This window comes from Gymnodraco acuticeps, unplaced genomic scaffold (assembly GCF_902827175.1).
Source record: "Gymnodraco acuticeps unplaced genomic scaffold, fGymAcu1.1, whole genome shotgun sequence".
Taxonomy (NCBI): Eukaryota; Metazoa; Chordata; class Actinopteri; order Perciformes; family Bathydraconidae; genus Gymnodraco; species Gymnodraco acuticeps.
Window position 1 is genome coordinate 1,432,859 of NW_022991168.1, and position 21,459 is coordinate 1,454,317.

General features: G+C 42.4%; 2 protein-coding genes across 3 annotated transcripts in view; both read left to right on the forward strand.

The window, feature by feature from the left end:
• Positions 1-21,459, forward strand: part of LOC117560669 (glutamate receptor-interacting protein 2-like) — a 522,557-nt gene that overhangs the window by 131,685 nt on the left and 369,413 nt on the right. The window lies entirely within an intron of this gene.
• On the forward strand, positions 17,228-19,606 carry LOC117560671. The gene is made up of 2 exons (XM_034237615.1): positions 17,228-17,297; positions 17,492-19,606. The coding sequence occupies exon 2, from the start codon at positions 18,236-18,238 to the stop codon at positions 18,881-18,883; it is 648 nt and encodes a 215-aa protein (XP_034093506.1). The 5' UTR covers positions 17,228-17,297; positions 17,492-18,235; the 3' UTR covers positions 18,884-19,606.

Consider the following 21,459-nt stretch of genomic DNA (forward strand, 5'->3'; position numbering starts at 1 on the left):
TAGTTTACTGATATTTCTTCCATGTTCACTCTGGTGTGTTCAGAGTAAAGAGAGAGAGAGGAAGAGAGAGAATGTGAGCATGGCGACCAGACAGGGAGAGTGTGCGCTGGTGACATGGAGGTAAGCCAGAAAGGAGCTATATTGATGGTTAAGACAGAATAATGACAACATAGCAGTCTAATGTTAAAGGGGACCTATCATGCAAAATGCACCTTTGTACGTCTTTTAAACATGAATATGTGTCCCCGGTGCATCAGGGAACTCACCAAGAGTCAGAAAACACAACCCTCTCTATTTTCCTCCGTGCCCAAATCTCTAAAAAAGGGGCTGCAACGGATCTGAAAAAAACGGATCCAGATTGAGCACCGTCCTGACGTCAGGACGGTGGCGCTGCGGCTATTGGACCAACTCCACCAATCAGGAGGAGACAGCCACGTGCTTTGCCGTTCTAAAGCGCTGGAGAAGCTGTAGAAGCTGTAGTACATTTAAAAGGCCAAAAGATGGTGCTGTTCTCACTGAATCCAAAATGTCAGGCTCAGTGTTAATTTGAGCGAAATGAGGAATGGCTAAAATGCATGATCTGTTTGGTATTTAGAAAAAAAAAAAGTATAAATATGCCTTATATAGGTATGGTCCTACACTATATTATTCAAATATAGCATGATAGGTCCACTTTAATGTACAGACTCCTGTGTCCCCCCATATGTATAATGTGTATCAACAGTCTTTCTAGTCAATAGTTTACTGATATTTCTTCCATGTTCACTCTGCTGTGTTCAGAGTAAAGAGAGAGAGAATGTGAGCATGGCGACCAGACAGGGAGAGTGTGCGCTGGTGACATGGAGGTAAGTCAGAAAGGAGCTATATTGATGGTTAAGACAGAATAATGACAACATTTCAGTCTAATGTTAATGTTAATTTAAGATGAGATCATCCTCATATGTATTTCAGATAATACCATCAAGCAGGGAGAGTGAGTTTGACAATGAGAGAGAGAGCAGCCAGGCAGGCGAAAATGAAGGTACAGGAATGGAAGGGGAGGAGCTTGGACTTTGCCCAAATCATCCAAATGTGAAAGTCATACCCAGTCAAACCCTATCAAATAGAATACTCTACTTTCAGGAGAAGTGGTTTGAAGATCATACATGGCTCCAATACAGCCCCTCTGTAAAAGGGGTCCTCTGTTTCTATTGTGCTAAATACTTTGCAGCACAAAAGTCTAAGCTTGCGTCAAAAGCAGATTCAGCGTTTGTCAAGACTGGTTTTAACAATTGGAAGAAGGCACTGGAGAAATGTAGTGTGCATAAACACAGCCAGTGTCACAAATGAGCTGTGATGACTAGGATTCAGGAGCCAGAGCCTGTTAATGTGCAACTTTCACATGAGCTTAAAAGACGGCAGCAACAAGCAAGAATAAATCTGATGAAGATTGTTGAGGGTGTGAGGTACTTGGTGCGGCAAGGTCTGGCTTTTCGAGGCGATCAGAAAGAGAGTGGGAATTTAAGCCAGCTTCTAAAGTACAAGGCAACGGGCGATGCAGAGCTGACCTCCTGGCTAAAAGGTCTCCTCGATTTCACCAGTCCGGAATTGCAGAACGAACTGTTGAAGGTGATGGCCAATACAATCATCAAATAAATTGTGTCGGAAATAACATAAATGCCAGTGGTCCAGATCGCAATTATCATTGATGGCACCCAAGATATATCAGGAGTTGAGCAGGAGTCAATATGTGTGCGCTCTGTAGATGCAGATCTACAACCAAAGGAAGAATTCCTGGCCAAGTGTCATCAACAACAGGGCAAAATATAGCCAAGATGGCATGTAATGTGATGACGCGCCTACAGCTTCCTCTGTCTCAACTCCGAGGACAAACTTATGATGGTGCCGCAAACATGGCTGGACGATTGCAGGGAGTACAAGCCATTTTAAGGAAAGAACAACTGCTGGCTGTGTATTGTCACTGTGGTCCCCACTGCGTGAACTTAATTACGCAGGCTGCCTGTGGAGCCTCTCCACTAGTAAGAGATGCAATGGGTCTGGTCCATGAATTGGGGGGCTTCTTTAATCAATCTGGCAAGTTCAAGTTGATTTTCCAGAATATCGCAAAATCAGAGCATGGTTCAACTTTCACCTCATTGAAGCCTCTCTGTCCCACCAGGTGGACTGTACGTACCCCTGCCATCCGCTCAGTTCTCAAGCAGTATGAGTCAGTGCTGATGGCCCTTGAAGAAATGGCATCATGCAGCTCACCTGAAACTTCAGCCAAGACCAATGGTCTTCATGGAACATTTCTTAAAGGGAACACTGTGCTCGGCCTTTTAATGGCTGAAGACCTGATGGGGGATTTGGACAAGGTGGTAGAAGAGTATCCTGAATTTGAATTCAAGACTACTGCAGGTGCAGCTGGCCATGTTTGGGGCTAATTACACCTATGAAACAAGCTCAGATGTTGCTAGCATTATTCGGGAAATGGTGCCAGAGGTGAGAGGTCTCTTCAGTCAGGTGGAAGCTTTAGTAAGGCTTCTGTTGGTCGTCCCTGCCTCTTCTGCAGAGGCTGAGAGGAGTTTTAGTGCCCTGAGGAGGCTTAAGACATGGCTTAGATCATCGATGAGTCAAACGAGGCTGAATAATGTGGCCATATGTCATGTGCACCAGAAGAAACTGGACAGACTGGACCTTGAAGGAATATGCCAGTCTTTTATCAGTGCCAACGATAAGCGCAAAAAGGCTTTTGGGTCCTTTACTTGAGGGTTGGACTTTTTGGGCGGGTGTCTGGGAGGAAGTTGGGGGTCTTTTTGATTTTGAATGAGCGGCAAGCAGCTAGTGCGAGTCGTGGCTGTAAAACAAAAGGGCAATAAAGTGTTCCTGTTTCTACTGAAATTGCGTGGCACAGACCTTTCTATGGATTGAAATGCTTTAATGTGATTATGGTTATAGTTGTAGCTACTTTATTCATCCCTAATCTCTGCCATTACAAACAACAAAACAAGAAAAGCTAAACTAGATAAAATAGGGCGATGTAATACAATGCACAATTAGACATTATGGTAAAACATTTTAACCAGTTAAGCCCCAAGCCTGTTTTTCAGGTCTCAGGTTTGAAAATGACATTCCCAGAACAATTGACTATATCTTCACTTCTAAAAATGGTTAAATGAATAATCTTTTTTCTCAAAGCAATGATAAACCTGTGAGTTGGATGTAGAAAAAGTCAGAATCAATATAGATGTTTTTAAAGTAAATTCAGATTGAACATAGTAAAAAAATGTAAATGATAGTGTCCGTGCAAAAAATAAACCATTATTTATAGTGAAAACCACCCTTGAATGATGGGATAGTAGACTAAAAGCTTTAGGAATCCAAACTATAACATATAAGTACCCTGTATCAAGATTGATGCAAAACAAGTATTTCCAAGGCACACCTTTATATGATCATAATAGTTATACAAAATAAGAGAATAACAGAATAACAGGTATGAAATCATTCCAACTCATACTACAGTTTAAAAAGGGAGTGATTTGTAAAATATGCATAAAGAAAAAGTAAATCTGTTCAGTTCTGTTTCACATGGGTGTTGTTGAGATGTATCCATAGATCTCTTCATGTTGCTCTCAAAGTGCACCAGATTGATGCTTTTAACTTCAACATTTAAAAACAAATCTTCCCGGGGGAGCATGCCCCCGGACCCCCCTAGAGGAGGTGAGGTCCCCCGCCCGCCCGCCCACACCCCCCGTCAAATTGTCCCACCCACATTGAGGATGCTTCCTACACCCATGCCTGAGACACAGTTTCGTGACTATTGTTGTGTTTTGCCCCCACGGGCAGGGGCATGGGGTTTAACAGGTTTTCAAGTATCCAATGTGTTAGTGATTTTTTATGTATTTTCCTTTAGAATGGCAGGAAATTAGTATTCAAATTTGTATTGAATTATTGGTCCCCTCCCATGTTTACTCCATGAATACGGCCCTGGATGAGAGGGAGCTGTCCAGAATAGGCGCATTCACACCACAGTACTTTTTCCACAAAGGTTCATGAGAACTTAGTTCATGAGAACTCTTTAGTTCTTTAGTTCATGAGAACTAAAGAGTTCTCATGAACTAAGTACAGATCGCGTTCACACCGGAATAAGTCCCTGGGGGAGGAGTAGGCAAATTAAGCCGCTGACGTCACTTCTTCTTTTTCTGCTTTGGGTTTACTGTCAGGCCGCAAACCACTTCACGGCGTATACTGCCGCCCAAAGTCCCCGGCCGGAAGTCCCCGGAGTTGGGGACTGGCTTCAGTAGAAGCTGCTGGGACTCCCAGCAGCTTCTACTGAAGCCTTCCGAGTAAATCGCCAGAACGCCGACACCTCCTCATCTCCACCGCTCCCATGTTTTATTTTGTGTTGCCATAAGTTAGTCTCTCTGCGTTTGTGCGCTGGGCTAATGCTAATGCTAATAAATGCTAATGCGAGGATAATAAAATGGCGGCTTCACAAAACGTTTTGGGAGTTTTACGGGGCGTGGTTTGCAATCCGCCCAGCCAATCAGACATAGGAACCTTTTTCTCCCACGAAAGTCCCTGCTCTCTAGCAGGGACGGAAAAGGGGGTGAAAAGGTTCTCATGAACTAATTTTAGTTCCAGCTCTTTTTGGTGTGAACGCAACATTTCGGAACTATATCGGAACTAAAGTGGGAAAAGTACTGCGGTGTGAACGCGCCTAATGACACCAAGATGTTGTGTTTGAGTTCTTGATAAGCCATTAGACAGTGGCGAGCCGTGACTTTTATACCTAGGCCCTCTGACCCCCCTTCCCTCGAAAAAAAAAAAGAGTTATTGCGTCACAGCGTATACTTCAGCGGAATATCAAAACAGCGGCCCGGGGTGCAAAACGCATCAATGACAGCGACCCTCTACCACACAAAACAACACCATTTATATAAACACCTATCATGACAGGGCACCCCAACCCAGTCTCACAAAAAAACGTGTAAAATGCCTATTTTAAGGTTAGTTTGGTCATTAAAATGCGTTTTGATGTCATTTCATGCGAGAAATATGAGTTGTTATTTAAGATTATGTGTGCAGTGGGTGTACATGATCTTTAGTTTGCTAGTTATTACGAAGATTACTTCAGGAAATTGTGTCCATTCAACGTTTTCATTGTTACCAAGATGGTTGCTAGGGACGCTGCTATCGATATTATTTCTGTTATGTTGTGTAAAATGGTGTTATCTTTATTGCTACCCCCTTCCCCGTCAATGTATAGTGTTGGTCCACAGTGCAAACGTAGGCCTATTAGTTTAACAAAATCAAAGATACAAGCTAGACTTTTATTTAGCATCTCAAAACACATCGGACCAGCGGAGACAGGAAGTCGGACTCACTAAAATGTCTGTGCAGAACAATACCCTGGCCTAACCCATAGATCCGTGGGTGAATAATGTCAATCACCACAATAGATACGTTATTTTCCGTTACCAACACCGTTATTAGTGTTGGTCCACTGCTTTTCTCTTTGAAAGTCATCACATAACGGCATTGTAATACACGGTTCGGCTGCATTAAATGTTACATATCTGCTGTAGTTCTCTATTTATAGAGCCTTGATGAGACAAACATGATGAACTGGAAACGTGACATGGATCATAAATATATCAGTAATTAAACAACATCTTACATTTATTTTCACACAATACATCTCCTTGCAGTATCAACACTAATTCGGCTGACTTTTATATTTGATCCAATTGGTAGATAGGCTGTATTTACACCATAAACGTGCACACCTGATATAAAGGAACACCTAGTGGTTAAAGCATGTTATTGAATTTCATTATTTTTATTATTAGACATTAATAGAATCCCTATAAAGTATGTTCATTACTCGTTATTCTCTACTAATAGTTAATTAAAGACTGTATATAATGACTATTTTGCACATCCCTTTCAAGATTTTCTAAGGTTTATTGACATATTCACACATGGTGTAGTTATGCAATGAATGTAAAACGTTGTGTATACCTCCAGGAATGTTAACTATGTTGAAGCACTTATTTTAACTGATATTATACATATGTATTATACTCTTATAAGATGTAGATAGTATAAGAAATGTGCAGAATATGACAATTTAATGGTGGAGGTACACAAATATTGAAAGATGTCTTGTGATGCACTGTTGAGGAACCTGTGACCCAAGTTTTTCATCTCCGGCCTTGTCAGGTATTGAACAATCAATAAATAAAGAACAGAGAATTATTAAATATAAAACACAGAATTTGCGTGATTATACTAAATGATTTACAAATAAACACCACTGCATATGTACAACTATACACATACTGATGTAACGCAAATGTTTCCAACTTGGGATCAATAAAGTATATCTTATCTTAAGCTGATCGATGGCTACTGCCAGATTTGCAAAATGTGCCTCTGAACCTTGACAAGTGCATGTTTCAGGCTTATCAATGAACAACAGGAGGGGTCACAGACATAAGACCAGCTGTTAAATAAAGCTCTTCTGACCTTAGCTGTCGTGTGGGTATATATTAATGCTGCCCATTATGGGCACAAGCAATTTTCACCCATTTATTAATTATATTTTTTTAATTTGAGTGTTTCCTATCCCCTAAACCTCCAAAATCAAATCAAATCTTATTTATATAGCACATTTATAAACGATTTTTGGTCGAGCCAAAGTGCTGTACATATAATAAAATTAGCCTACAGTAGAGACACTTTACAGCAAATACAACAGCACAGATTGTTCAGAATATCAGTATGAGAAAAACGACACCCTCTGTCCTCCAGGGATGTACACAGTTTAATACTGGCAACTTCTTATTATGGGAAATATGAAAACGTCTTTTAAAACTACAATTCCCAGTAGAGACGTGCCAGCATGTGTAGTTCTGGGGACGGGGTGGGGGAGGGGGGGGACGCGGTGGACCCGTTTAAATCCAGTTTTGGACAGTCTGCCGTGGTCCCATCCCATTTCATGGGTATTGTTCTGCACGGACATTTTAGTGAGCCGGACTGCCGGTCTTCGCCTCCCGGGCATGAAGCTGTTTACATGTGTTTTGAGATGCTAAATAAAAGTCTAGCTAATAACTAATACGTTTGCACTGTGGACCAACACTATACATTGACGGGGAAGGGGGTAGCAATAAAGATAACACCATTTTACACAACATAACAGAAATAATATCGATAGCAGTGTCCCTAGCAACCATCTTGGTAACAATGAAAACGTTGAATGGACACAATTTCCTGAAGTAATCTTCGTAATAACTAGCAAACTAAAGATCATTTTAATGACCAAACTAACCTTAAAATAGGCATTTTACACCGAGAATAAAACGAAGGTCGGCCATGTTTTTCTCTCTGCAGGGAGACATTTGAAGATCACGTGACATAGAAGCCAGCCATTGGAATGAATGGTGAAAAAAAACGTAGGCATCTTACAATTTCAGAGGCGTTTTTGTAGATATACTACGTCCTACGTTGTGGACCAACGTAGTTATTACACGTTTTTTTGTGAGACTGGGTTGGGCACCCACAGCCAAGTAACAATTACAAATGAATGAAGTCGGCACGGCGGACCACATTGAAAATGAACTTAGGCCTAGTGATGGCAAAATGAAGCTTTGAATGAAGCGTCGAACCACTTGGACAATTGTGTCGGAAATAGGTTCATTTCTCGAAGCTTCAGTTACAGCGACCTCTCCTGGCGAAGTGCAAGGCTGCAGTGGGTTTAACGTATCTTTGCCTTGAAAAATATTCGATGCACACACACACAAAGACTGAATATCATGTTCTATTTGCAATTAAAGATTGATAATTGTGTGTATTGGGTTATTGAGAAGAGTCTAGAGAGTGCTAGACATGTTTTTGGGCAGAGAGGGCCTTTTATCAGTTATTAAAGTTGAAAAGCAATGATTAAAATACGTCCATTCCGGGATTTGAACCAGCTGCGCGGAGGACATCGCTGCGCGGAGGACATCGCCGCATTCGGGCCGCCGGCTCTATCCAGTGGACTATCTATTCCTTGAAATATTTAACTGTTTTCATATTACTGATAATTGTCTTTTTGTTCACAACTTCTCCACATTTCGAAGTGTTTCCCGAGCCAGAACGACCTATCTTACTTCCTGGCTTGCTCTATAATGATATCAAATGCAATAACAACAACAACTCAACAGCAACAACGCGAACTACGACAACAACCCATACATTGTGCATTGTTTAGAGCGGTCATAAAGTGTTGAAGCACTCAAGTTTGAAACTGTTTCAACCTGTCAGAATCGAAACGAGGCAGTGCATTGAATCGCGTGAATGGACCGTGAACCAGTTAAGTGATTCATTCAGGAAATGAAGCAGTTGCTGCTTCGGACGTCACATGTCACGTGATTTGAAGCAGTTGCTGCTTCGGACGTCATATGTCACGTGATTTGAAGCAAGCTTCGAAGCACTGCTTCTATGGAATAGGAAGTCCAGGGTTGAAGCTCCGTTCGAAGCTTCAGTGTCAAACTGCCATCACTACTTAGGCCTACCTTTGATGATCAAATCACTTAAACACAAAGTCCATCCTCCTGTCCTTTTGGATGAAGCACTTCATGGCGGGGTCATGCAGCTGATCCTTTGCCACTCCAGTTTATCATTGTAACTCAATCTTGAAAATGACTCGGTTGATAATTTTGCAAACGATGTCATCACTATCACTGAAGTGAACCATAATGAACAAATGTATGCTAATCATAAATCTATCGATTAGATTTATGATTCAAAAATAATAAAAGTAGGGTAGACATGTGGATATTATCCGGCTGAACAAAACGTGCATTTATCTAAAAGGTTCGTTTTCCACAGACCTTATTTCAAGCTATTTTCCAAAACCCTATGGAGAAATCCCGTTGCTTTCTGTCGAGGGAATCCGAGCGAAGCTTACTTCCGGGTTTTAGGACGCGTCACTGCACCACTTGCATAGACCTCACAGCGGGCGGAACTTGTCATAAAGTCCGCGATAATAAAGCCCGCCCATTTAGAGGGAAGATATGATTGGTCAATTGTACTGTCATTTGACATTACTCTCTCGTTGAGTTACTATAGCTGGCCCTCTGTGAATGTAGAGAGGGACCAACAAGCTCTCCCGTTTTCACATAACTCGCAGAGACGGCATTTAACCCTTCACATTCCAACAGAAACTGAACAGGCAGATTCGAAGGATTTATTTATTTGGAAATGTTATTTTAAATACAATTAAATCAAGTTATTTTGGTAAAACTAATGAAACATTTAACAAAAAAAAATATTTTAAAAAATATATTTTTTAAATGTTTTTTTTGTAATGTTTTCAAATATTTTTTAGAATATCTTAGGCCCTCACAGAGGGCCTAGAGGGCCCTGACGGATCGCCACTGCCATTAGAACAGTAAAATACGTGTCTCCTGTTCACCAAAACATACCCATCTGTTATGGAAAAATAAAGTATTCCAAAAGTATTCTAAAAGTAATCTGAATACGTAACTAACTGCATTCTGATTACTTTCAGAGCATGTATTCAGTAGTCAGTAACTGAATACATTTACAAAGTAACCCTCCTAACCCTGCCTAGAAGTGATCCTTCGTTAGCGTGAAGAGTCTGCTAAGCTTTATGCGGTCCGCAGTACCTGAGCGTGCTCCACTAGCATTGTGGACTATATAAAAATCGCTGGCCCGCGATAGTGTCTATTGGATACATTTTAGCCCTTGGACATATGTAGTTGGTGATCCCTGCTCTAGAATGTCGAGGGCAAGACTTGATGAATGTAATTGAATGTGACTAATTTGACATAGCTGGCAACTTAATTTGATCAATTTGACACCTTTCAATAGGAGGTCACTACAGTTGCACTGAATATACATTTTTCAGACTCTAAATAAGTCTCTTTCAAACAGCTCCAGACACTGCTCTTTAGCCATGTAACAATGAATACAAATGGACATGTTGATTCGCTGTTTGTCTCCACACCGTTATGATCCACAACACTGGCTGTTAACAAAAAAAAGGCAACTGATGAGCAATGCTAATGATCATATTTTCCAGATAAAGTCAAGATAATAAACACCTCAATAAACCACAAAGAACTTCTGAGAACGATGAGGGCAAAGTTTATCATTGTCATTGCAATTTAAAGTGGTTTAAACTTGAGTGTAGGAGTGCAAATATTCACCAAAAAGCACCAGATTGAGACACTCAAATCAATTCAATAACGGATGACAGTGTTAATGGTAACTGACAAAAGATGATTGAAAGTCCTGAAAAACAGAATAATAAGACAATACAATGATGGATGGAATGTCACAAAGTTGAACTTTTTCAATTTCAAAATCATTTTCCAATGGGTTAGCTGGAGACAGAGCACAGGGCATGAATGCTGCTCCACCTAATTCACTCTGGGCCCCCGGGACACACACAGTAAAAACAATTCCTTTGACCGTGGAAAGCAATTTCCTACATTTTGTTCTGAAATAAAAGTGGAATATTATGTAGCACATATCAACATTACTATAATACCACATTTCAAGTCATTTCAATGTCCAGCAAACTTCTCCACTTTTTTTCAGTTTTTTGTAACTTTCAGACGAACACGGCTTCAGTAGATTCATCGATTTTTATTCAGCAAGTAAAACACAGGGAGAAAATAGAAATAGGTTATTGGTCTCTATGCATTAATGTACCCGTTTTACATGTAGGGTGACCCTTTTTATGCTGGACTGTGCAGCATTTTTTTCATCATCTGTCCCACAAATGTACACAAATCTGTCGCCCATCTAAAACTTTGCTTTTATCCAATGGTTGTTTAGAAAGCTAGGTCAAGCCATATGTGCCAAAGATACAACATTTTTAACTTCCAAGTAAACAAAGACATTTTAAAACACAATCTATTAATTATCAGCATATAGCGTTGATCAAAGCAAGGAATACTCTGATGTGTAGAGCAACTGAAGATAGAAAAGTGATTAAGGTCTGACAACATAATGCCTGTTCTGTATCTAACAGGGATGGAAAACCGTCAATCAAGAATAATCATATACTGAAAGGGAAATAAAGTAAATTAAAGTGACTCTGGTTGATGATGATCATTTATAGAAAGGAGTGTGTGTAACAGAGAGTTCATGTTTGAAGCCCGGATAAATATAGAAGGAAAACCCTCAAAATGTGCCTTTAACTGGCAATTGTTAGATTTAAATGGAAATAATAGTGGTGACAAACCTGTTTTTAATCTTACTGCTTTTTGAGTAGGATTTTAGATGTGTCCCTTGAAAATAATAAAATGTTAACTTGTAAGGTGCAACGATCTTAAAAGACTGTCACATACAGTTGAGCAGTGATGAATGCTCTACATTTATACGGCTAAATTATGTTATGAACCCCAAAACAAACATGTACTGTAGACTTGACAAAAAAAACACGTTTGCTTGGATTGTGTTGTCTGAGAGTCCCTGAGAGGGTTCTGCTGGCTATTGTATGCTGAACCATTCTTCACGCTCTGTCTCTATTGCTGACAGTGACTGAGTGCCCGCGGACTCTGCTTTGGCCTCTGATAGAACACTCTGACTGCTTCTGTGAATGAATGAAAGTGTGTGTGTGTGTGTGTGTGTGTGTGTGTGTGTGTGTGTGTGTGTGTGTGTGTGTGTGTGTGTGTGTGTGTGTGTGTGTGTGTGTGTGTGTGTGTGTGTGTGTGTGTGTGTGTGTGTGTGTGTGTGTGTGTGTCTGTGTGTGTGTGTGTGTCAAAGGCAGGAATGGGAAAGAGATGGGCTGAGCAAATGGAGAGGAACGAAGGATGGAGAGTGTGAGTGAAAATAACTTATTAGCTCTGTGAACTGTATTCGCCAAAAATGGAAACAGTGATAACTTCAGTATGTGAGATGTTTCCATTTGGTGTTTGTGTGTGTGTGGAGACACAGAAAGATGTTAGTCATCATTACTGACCATACAGCTTGCAGAAAATGTCACTACATAACTAATAAATATATGTATGACAGGATGCAGGATTGTTTTCTATTTTGTTTTAATGATATTGAGCTGACAAACAAGAGCTAATACACCAGTGACTATTGGAAGATTGTTCAAAAAAACAACACAGAATAGACACAGACTTTCAGTGTGACATGTCGCTCATCATTAGCCGGGAATGTTTAAAGAAAGCCAACAAAGTGGCTGTAGACATTTAGTTTGGAGCGCAAAAAAAGCCCTTCATGCTGTTTTGTTTGTACCTTGTGTTCATACCTTGTCTTTGTTTGTCTTGTTTTATTGCAGTTGCTGCAATGATAGCCTTCCCCCGCTTGAACCAAACTCCATTCACAAAACAAGCATTTTTTAAAGTTGTGTGCTTGTCGTATTGCAGGCAAATCTGACAAGGCTTGAATTCAGAATGTTGACAACTCTGCATCATTATGTAGTTATTCCAGCATCCCTTCAGATCCGTTAATTACAATTACAGTAGATCACGGCAAAATCCGATTATGCAAAATCCACTTCAAGTCTTTTATACATAGATATGTGTCCCTCCCTGTGTTAAGAGATTCTAGAAGATTTACCTTTATTTATTCCTCTCGGGACTTGAGGCTTGCTCAAGGGCACCTCGGCAGAGCCCAGAAGGTCTATTCCGAGTTCTTCTTTGGTCCAATCGGGACGCAAACCGGCAACCCTTTGGTCCCAAGGACAGGTCCCTACAGACTGAGCGACTGCTGCCTTGTCCTGACCCATCTTTATAAAAACCTGTCTGAAAATGAGCTGATCAGATTTTGGCCATTTTGTGATGTCACACTGTTTTTTCGGGTTGTGCAACCATTAGACAATAACCAACCAAGGTAACGCCCACCTTATCCCCTGAATCTCCTCCTGGAGCACCATTGTGTTTCATCAAACCAATCATCTCTCAGAGGGGCGTGGCCAGCAGCAGCTCATTAGCATTTAAAGCTACAGACACATAATCAGCACTTTTGAAACAGGGCTGAAACAGAGGGGTATATCACACTACAACGCATGATCTTAGGTATTTCAGCCAAACACTTCGGAGACATGTTTTGCATATATCTGAGAATTATAATATATTGTTGTAAAAGAGTATAATAGGGGGCCTTTACCACTATAGTACACCACAAATAATAAGTGTGTGTGTGTGTTTAGACTCTGTTGCTCCTTTGAAAAAGAAGAAAATAAAACAACATAGATTAGCTCCGAAATGCCGAAACCCGCAAAAGTCGAGACAACTTGAAAGGATATGGCGTTCCACTAAACTTGAAGAATCTCGTTTAATTTGGCATATTACTCTCAATGAATATAAGAAAGCACTGCGTAAAGCGAGAGCAGCCTACTACTCTTCATTAATAGATGAGAATAAGAATAATGCAAGATTTATTTTCAGCACTGTAGCCAGGCTGACAGAAAGCCACAGCTCGATTGAGCCTTCTATTCCCATAGCACTCAGTAGTAATGATTTTATGTGCTTTTTTAACGATACAATTGTTACTCTTAGAAACAAAATTAATGACCTCTTGCCTTTGACCAGTATAGTGTTATCAACAGCTCCCGTAAGTTATAATATTACACTAGATCAGTGGTTCTCAAACTCAGGCTCCCCCTTTGGAGAAAAAAGTTGGCCCCCCCAACACAAATAGTCAGGCTCAGTGGCGGCGCCAGAGATTTATTTTGGGGGTGCTGTGGGGTAGCTTGACGTTTCATAGAGGGTGCTCAAACATTTAGGGTTTCCCATTAATGTACCGGTCGCTACAGTGGAATGTTCTACTGCAACACTCCCCACGCATACTGTATACACAGTGTACCCGCGACTGTTACAATGAAGGCTCGATAATCAGCTCACGGCATATAGGTGTAAGCATATGACTAACATTAAAATCTCAAAGGGAGTTTTTCGCCCACACACTCCCCCTCTGCCTGAAACGCTAATTACATCACTATGTAACATTTGCACTTCTATTGGCTAGCAACCAAACATACAAATATGAACCTGAAAATTAGCATAATGCCCTCTTTCTCTTATGGCTGCTCTCAATTAATCCATTATAATAATAATAACAATAAATTGTATTTGTAAAGCACCTTTCATTGCTAAAAGCAATCCCAAATTGCTACAGTAGGCGTAAGAAACAAATAAAAGAAACACAAGTTTAATCAAAGGCTTTTTTTAAAAGAAAGGTTTTTAAGCAAGTGCATTGAGCACATCAATGACTGGATGAGTCAGAACTTTCTCCAATTGCACAAACAAAAAACTGAGATCATTGTTTTTGGAGCAAAAAAGGACCGATTAAAAGTAATCGTAGAGCTTCAGTCGGCAGACTACAAAACAACTAATAAAGCAAGAAATCTGGGTGTAGTGATAGACTCAGACCTGAATTTCAACAGCCACATTACAACAGTTATTAGGTCTGCTTATTATCACCTGAAGAATATATAGCGGATTAAAAAACTAATGTCACAACAGGATTTAGAAAAGCTTGTCCATGCTTTTATCTTCAGTAGACTGGACTACTGCAATAGTGTATTCACAGGGCTCACTAAAAAATTCAACTATTTAAGCTGATTCAGAACGCTGCTGCTCGAGTCCTCACTGACATTAAAAGAGTGGATCACATCAGTCCGGTTCTAAAGTCTTTACACTGGCTTCCAGTCGGTCAAATAAATGATTTAAAAGTATTATTGCTAGTTTTTGTTTTTTTAGAAATGGTCGAGGATCAAAGTATATTAACGATCTCCTGCATAATTATGAAACATCAAGGTGTCTCAGGTCTTCTGGGACGGGTCTGCTCTCGGTGCTGAGAGTAAGAACAAAACATGGAAAAGCAGCGTTTAGCTTATGCCCGACAATCTGGAATAAACTGCCCGAAATGCACGTCCGCAGAGACTCTTAGTATTTTCAAATCGAGACTGAAAACATATATTTTTGCCGCTGCTTTTGCTTTCACTGGAAGCAGTGGCGGCGCCAGAGATTTTCTCTAGGGGGTGCTGTGGGGTAGCTTGACGTTTCATAGAGGGTGCTCAAACATTAAGGGTTTCCCATGAATGCACCAGCGCTACAGTTGAATTTTCTACTGCAACACTCCCCACACGCACACACAGTGTACCCGCGACTGTTACAATGAAGGCTCGATAATCAGCTCACGGCATATAGGTGTAAGCAGGGGTAAAGTGCTATTTTTACAAGTGGGGGGTGGCTCACCTCCTCTAGGGGGGTCCTCACCTCCTCTAGTGGGGTCCAGGGGCATGTTTCCCCCGGGAAGATTTTTTTAAATATTGAAGTTAAAAGCAATAAACTGGTGCACTTTGAGAGCAACGTGAAGAGATCTATGGATACATCTCTCAACATCCATATGACACAGAACTGTAAACAGATTTTCTATTTCTTTATAGATATTTTTTAAATCACTCCCCTTTTAAAACAAACCGTTTGAGACCCACTGAGATAACTAGACTAAAGTTAACTATCTAAACACTGAGAGCCCTTTACTTCACCTGAGCTGAGGTAATCTGAGACTATCCGTATGGGAGGAGAGAGTTCTCCCTCCACCTTGTTGTTGAAAAAGCTCCTAATAACCGTTAGCTAGCACCAGATGCTAACCACAACGATCTCCGGTAGAGGCGAGCTCTCTCTCTCGCTCGCGCACACAGGCAAACAAAATGGCTCGTGCCACACACACACACACAACACACACACACACACACACACACACACACACACACACACACACACACACACACACACACACACACACACACACACACACACACACACACACACACACACACACACACACACACACACACACACACACACACACACACACACACACACACACACACAGAGAGCAGAGCTTGAATGAAACACAGAGACCAGAGAAGCTACTTGTAGGCTACTCACGACGCTAGGCTATTATGTGCAGAATCCCTCTCGCTTTCAGGTGGTTTTGATTGAGTGTCCACACGTGGACGTTTAAGGACTAAAAAACGATCCATCTTTCACTTTGCTGTTAGCAAATAATGTGGTGCTCGAGCTAGCTAACAGGAAGTCACTCAAGTGTCAAAGTAATTTAGCCTATGGGTAGGTCAAAAATCGAATGGGTGCTGGCCATTGGCCTAATCATATCACCTGTGTTGGCTTTATGTTTTTGGTCAAAAATGTGTTTGTTTCACATTTGCATTGATGTAATCAATAATGTTTCTAATTTAATAAAAATAATAATAATAATAATTTTCGAAAAAAAGAAAAAAACATATTTCTTGGGGGTGCTTAGGGGGTGCTTTGGCAATCCTGGGGGGTGCTTCAGCACCCCCTAGCTCCCCCCTGGCGCCGCCCCTGACTGGAAGTCATCTCACCAGTTGTGGATGACAAAGACTCAATGGCAGAGCAAGATGCTAATCAGGAGATGGGAGAGGAGAAGGAAGAACCAGCACCTGCTGAGGACCAGGAACAGCCTGAAGAGAGTGGACCTGTTAATGTGGATACAGAAATAATGCCCAGCGCAGCTGTGTCGGCGACTGTTGTGGAGGAGAAGCAACAGGTCCACAAAGCCTTAGCAGCAACAGAAGAGAATAACGGGGAAGAAACGCTCCCTGACAAAAGCCCAGAACATTTTTAAAGACCCCACTCATCCTCACTGTTCTCCCTGCTGCCCTCCGGCAAGAGGTTCCGCAGCATTAAGAGCAGAACAGCCATATTCTGTAATAGCTTTTTCCCCCATGCCATCAGACTGCTGAATATTAAGTAGACCAGTAACATAGAGATTACATTACGCTGTGTAAAGTGTTAGAAATTAAAATCAATGTTGATATGGCGTAATTTGAATTAAATACACTATTTTATTTAAATCAGTTTTATTCTGAAAAAACCGGAAGTTCACACTAACTATTAACTTAACACTTTTATTCTGAAAATGATTCACTTCCGGTTAGCATTAGCATGTGGCGAAATGCTACGTATTCAAACCGTGAATTGAAGGTGAAATGACATGTGATGTTGTACACTAAACACACTGGGATTAGCACTCATTTATTGACGCTGAATAACGTTTATCAGGGAATGTTTAAATAACCACAGACACCAGAATGATGTAATTTAGCAACAGAAAAAGGCAGGAATTGCATTTGACCCGCCCCCGACGCCGCCGGCCAATAGGAGAAGACCTCGGATGACCACAGGAAGAGCAAGCCAAGAATCGACCTCTTCTTCCCCCTGACCTGGGCTGACCGGACGCATGGGGAGAGCTGCCACTCGCACATTTCATTTGTCCACCACCGCATCTTTTGTGTAATTAAATGCTGTTAACTTTTAACTGTTAACTTCCCTTGACTCTTTTCAGTATGTCCTGGTCTCAAGGTTCAAGAATTGCTAACAAAAGCGCACATATTTTCTATATAGTATGTCTATTTTATTTATATGTATAGTAAGTCTTTATATTTTAAACGCACACTTTATGTTTAATTTTATCAACGGCCTTACAGACTGCATCACGGACTATATTAACTTCTGTGAGGAAAACGTCGTACCCACCAGGACTGTACGGTGTTTTCCCAACAACAAACCCTGGATTACCCCTGGAATAAAAGGCTCTCCTGAAGGACAAAAAGAGGGCCTTCAGATCTGGCAACAGAGAGGAGCTGAAGACTGTACAGAGGGAGCTGAGGTGGAAAATCAGAGAGGGGAAAAACAGCTACAGGAAGAGGATGGAGGAACAGCTGCTGCAGAGGAACGTCAGTGGAGTCTGGAGAGGCCTGAAAACCATCTCTGGCTACAAAGAGCCAGACTCCCAGGTCCGGGGGGACCACCCGAGTGGGCAAACGACGTGAATAACTTCTTCAACAGATTTGGAAGAATCCGACCCATCCCCCCCTGCTGCACCCCCCACTGCCCCCACTGCCTGGAAATGGCCCTGTCATCTCTCCCACCTCTACTCAACCCCGGTCATCAGCTCACAGACACCTCTCACATCAGCCCCTGGTTCTTCTCCACCCGCTGACGACACCTTGTCCTTCACAACCAACCAGGTGAGGAGGGAGCTGCAGAAGTGTAAGGCGAGGAAAGCGGCGGGTCCAGATGGCATCAGCTCGAGGCTTCTATTCAACCTGAGACTGAAGCAAGGGAGGGTACCACAACTGTGGAAGACGTCCTGTGTGGTACCTGTGCCAAAGACCCCTCGCCCCAAGGAATTCAACAGCTACCGGCCGGTGGCGCTGACATCACAGCTGATGAAGACCCTGGAGAGGCTGGTCCTTGGACACCTCCGGCCCATTGTGGCACCATCAATGGACCCGCTGCAGTTCGCCTACCAGCCTGCCATCGGGGTGGATGACGCCGTCATCTACCTACTGCAGAGGTCCCTCTCCCACCTGGAGAAGCCTGGGGGGGGCACTGTGAGGATCATGTTCTTTGATTTCTCCAGTGCCTTCAACACCATCCAGCCCCCGCTCCTGGGGGACAAGCTGCAGCTCTCGGGGGTGGATCACCACCTCACCACCTGGATCCTGGTCTATCTCACCAACCGCCCACAGTACCTGAGGACCAGGGAGTGTCAATCAGACACCATCGTCAGCAGTACGGGGGCCCCTCAGGGGACGGTGCTGGCACCGTTTCTCTTCACCCTCTCCACTGCAGACTTCACCCACAACACTGCAACCTGTCAACTGCAGAAGTTCTCTGACATCTCCGCCATTGTTGGCCTCATCACCAACGAGGACGACAGGGAGTACAGGGAGCTGACGCAGGACTTCATCCTCTGGTGCCAGAGGAACCACCTCCAGCTCAACGCAGGGAAGACCAAGGAGCTGGTGGTGGTTTTCAGACGGTGCCAACACTCCCCCCCCAATACCAGTGAACATCCAGGGAGCGGACATTGAAATTGTGAAATCTTACAAATACCTGGGTGTTCATCTGAACAATAAACTGGACTGATCATTCAGCTGCTCTGTACAAGAAGGGACAGAGCAGACTCTTTCTGCTGAGGAGACTGAGGTATTTTGGGGGGCAGGGGGCACTCCTTCAGACATTCTATGACTCTGTTGTGGCATCAGCCATTTTATATGGTGTGTCCTGCTGGGGCAGCAGCATATTGGCTGCTGACGGGAAGAGACTGAACAGACTGGTAAGGAAGGCCAGCTCTGTCCTGGGGAGTCCTCTGGACACTGTGGAGGTGGTGGGAGACAGGAGAATGGCAGCCAAGCTGTCCTTCCTGCTGGACAATATGTCCCACCCCCTCCAGGACACCCTGTCCTCACTGTGCAGCTCCTTCAGCGAGGGGCTGCTGCACCCCTGCTGTCACACAGAGAGATACCGCAGGTCCTTTCTTCCTGCAGTGGTTAGACTTTACATCATATAATAACTTAGTACTTTTTTCTTAACATAAGTAAGCTTAAGCTGTCTGTGGCTCTTTCCTGCTGTAACGATGCAAATTTCCCGTCTAATAATTCTGATTCTGACTCTGTTTCCTGCGTCTCCTAGTCGTACACTTAGAAAAAGTAACCAGAGCAAAGTCCAATTTACTACACCTCGAAGAAGTTCTCGTAACGCTAACCCCTCGATTCCACCGGGTCCGTCTGCGTCGCGGTTTTGGTCCGGCCTCCTCCGGCGTCATACCCTACCGGGCGTGTTTCAGAAGCATTTCAGAAGCGGAGCGTCTTGCCTACCGGCTCGCAGTTTTTGTTGATTTGGGCATATTTCCTGGACAGGCTACTTTGTACAGACAAAGTTAATAATAATTGTAATATCCCAGTTATAAACGACATGAATCAAAGATGTGTTGCTGTATTTTAGTGGTAAAAAAATGCATTCATCATCACAATTATTCTATATTGTTACGACGAGCATTTATTGACAGCACAGCCGTCAATTTAATGCCAACCGGCAAAAGGAACAAAGTCTGGAGGATGGCAAAACCAAACAAAAAGGAAGAAGGGGGAGACAGAGAAAAACAACACAGAGCACGTAACTTATATATATATAATGTATACAGTTCCTGTAAACCGGAGGAGAACGCTGGCATTTCTCCTCCTACTTGAAAGACTACGGAGGGATAGGGTCTACAAAATTTGTTTATTTTGGGGGTGGGCCGGATGCTCTGACCGGTCCACTTCCTGCCCGGCCTCTGCAACGCCTCGCGTCGAAAATAGACTTGCATCCTATTTTGAGCGGAGCCCAGCGCCGAGACGCTTCTGGGACGCTTCTGAGCCGTAACGCGGCGCGTCTGGTGAAATAGCACCCATTGACTAGAGTGGCCGCGATCTTTGCGAACGCCGCGGCGCAGCCGTAACGCGGCCGTAACGCGACGCAGACGGACCCGGTGGAATCTAGGGGTAAGCCAGAGTCTCCAAAATAAGATGTTAAAGAGGAGATCGCCATGAATATTGACAACACAACGACTTCACCAGCCAGACGTCGGGTTTCCCCCCGCTTTTTTTTCCTTTCCGGTTGATCATATGCGCACGGCAGTATGCATTTTATTCATGTATTGTATAACTGTTGTGTTTAATTTATTATCTTTGCTTTTTAAATGCCTGTTGTAAAATACCATTATATAATGTGTTTCTGCTGTATTTATTCTTAAACGTCTTTTATTTTATTTTGTAAAGCACTTTGAATTGTCGCGTGCTGAATGGGGCTATATAAATAAACTTGCCTTGCCATGCCTTGCCTTTTCTTAAAGGCGTCAGTGGTCTGTGTGGAGTCCTCAGGTGGTCTGGGAGGGAATTCCACAGGTGAGGAGCAGCTGCACAGAAAGCCCGATTATAAACTTCAGTGACCTTGTTTTAATATCATGAGAGAATATTTGACATGTTTAGAATTAAACTATAGTGTTGCCTGAGCGGGAGGCGATATGAAACAGAACTGGATGCAGAGCAGACAGAACATATTGTCTGCTTCTTCCAGCCATCTGCAGCTCCATTTTTTTAAACAGTAATCTGGTTGAGAACCACTTTATTGGGATTGTCAATGTCAACTAACCCAACCTTGTAGAAAGAATGTGAAAATTCATATCGTGAATATGAAAATGGAAGGTTCTGGTCATCCACATGGGTCGATTTATAACCAACGTTTTTGTGCAAGACTATCTGACCTTTTATAGTAACTTGTTTTTCTTTACAAACGTCTGCTTTCAGCCTTTTATCAATACAACAGTAGTACTTGTACCAGGGCATTCAGGGCTTTCATAGTCTCTGGACAGGCGAAAGTACATTTGTCGAATCATCTTTTTCAAAGTCTTAGTATTTGCCAAAAGCTGCTGCTGGACAGTTTTTCAGTCCGTTGGTTTTATTGAATTTCAGCCCAGGTCCACCGTCCCAGACATGCAATGAATTCCTGCTCACATCTTCCTCCCTCTACTGATTTGCTCCAGTCATTTGCTCTGGTGATATTGGCATGGGTTCCATCTCAGGTATTTGCAGAATGACCTTGTGCAAGAGAAAATGTAATGATAATT

Excerpts from the sequence above, each read along its gene's own strand:
- LOC117560671 (XM_034237615.1), top strand. The coding sequence starts at position 18,236 with ATGAAGACCCTGGAGAGGCTGGTCCTTGGACACCTCCGGCCCATTGTG.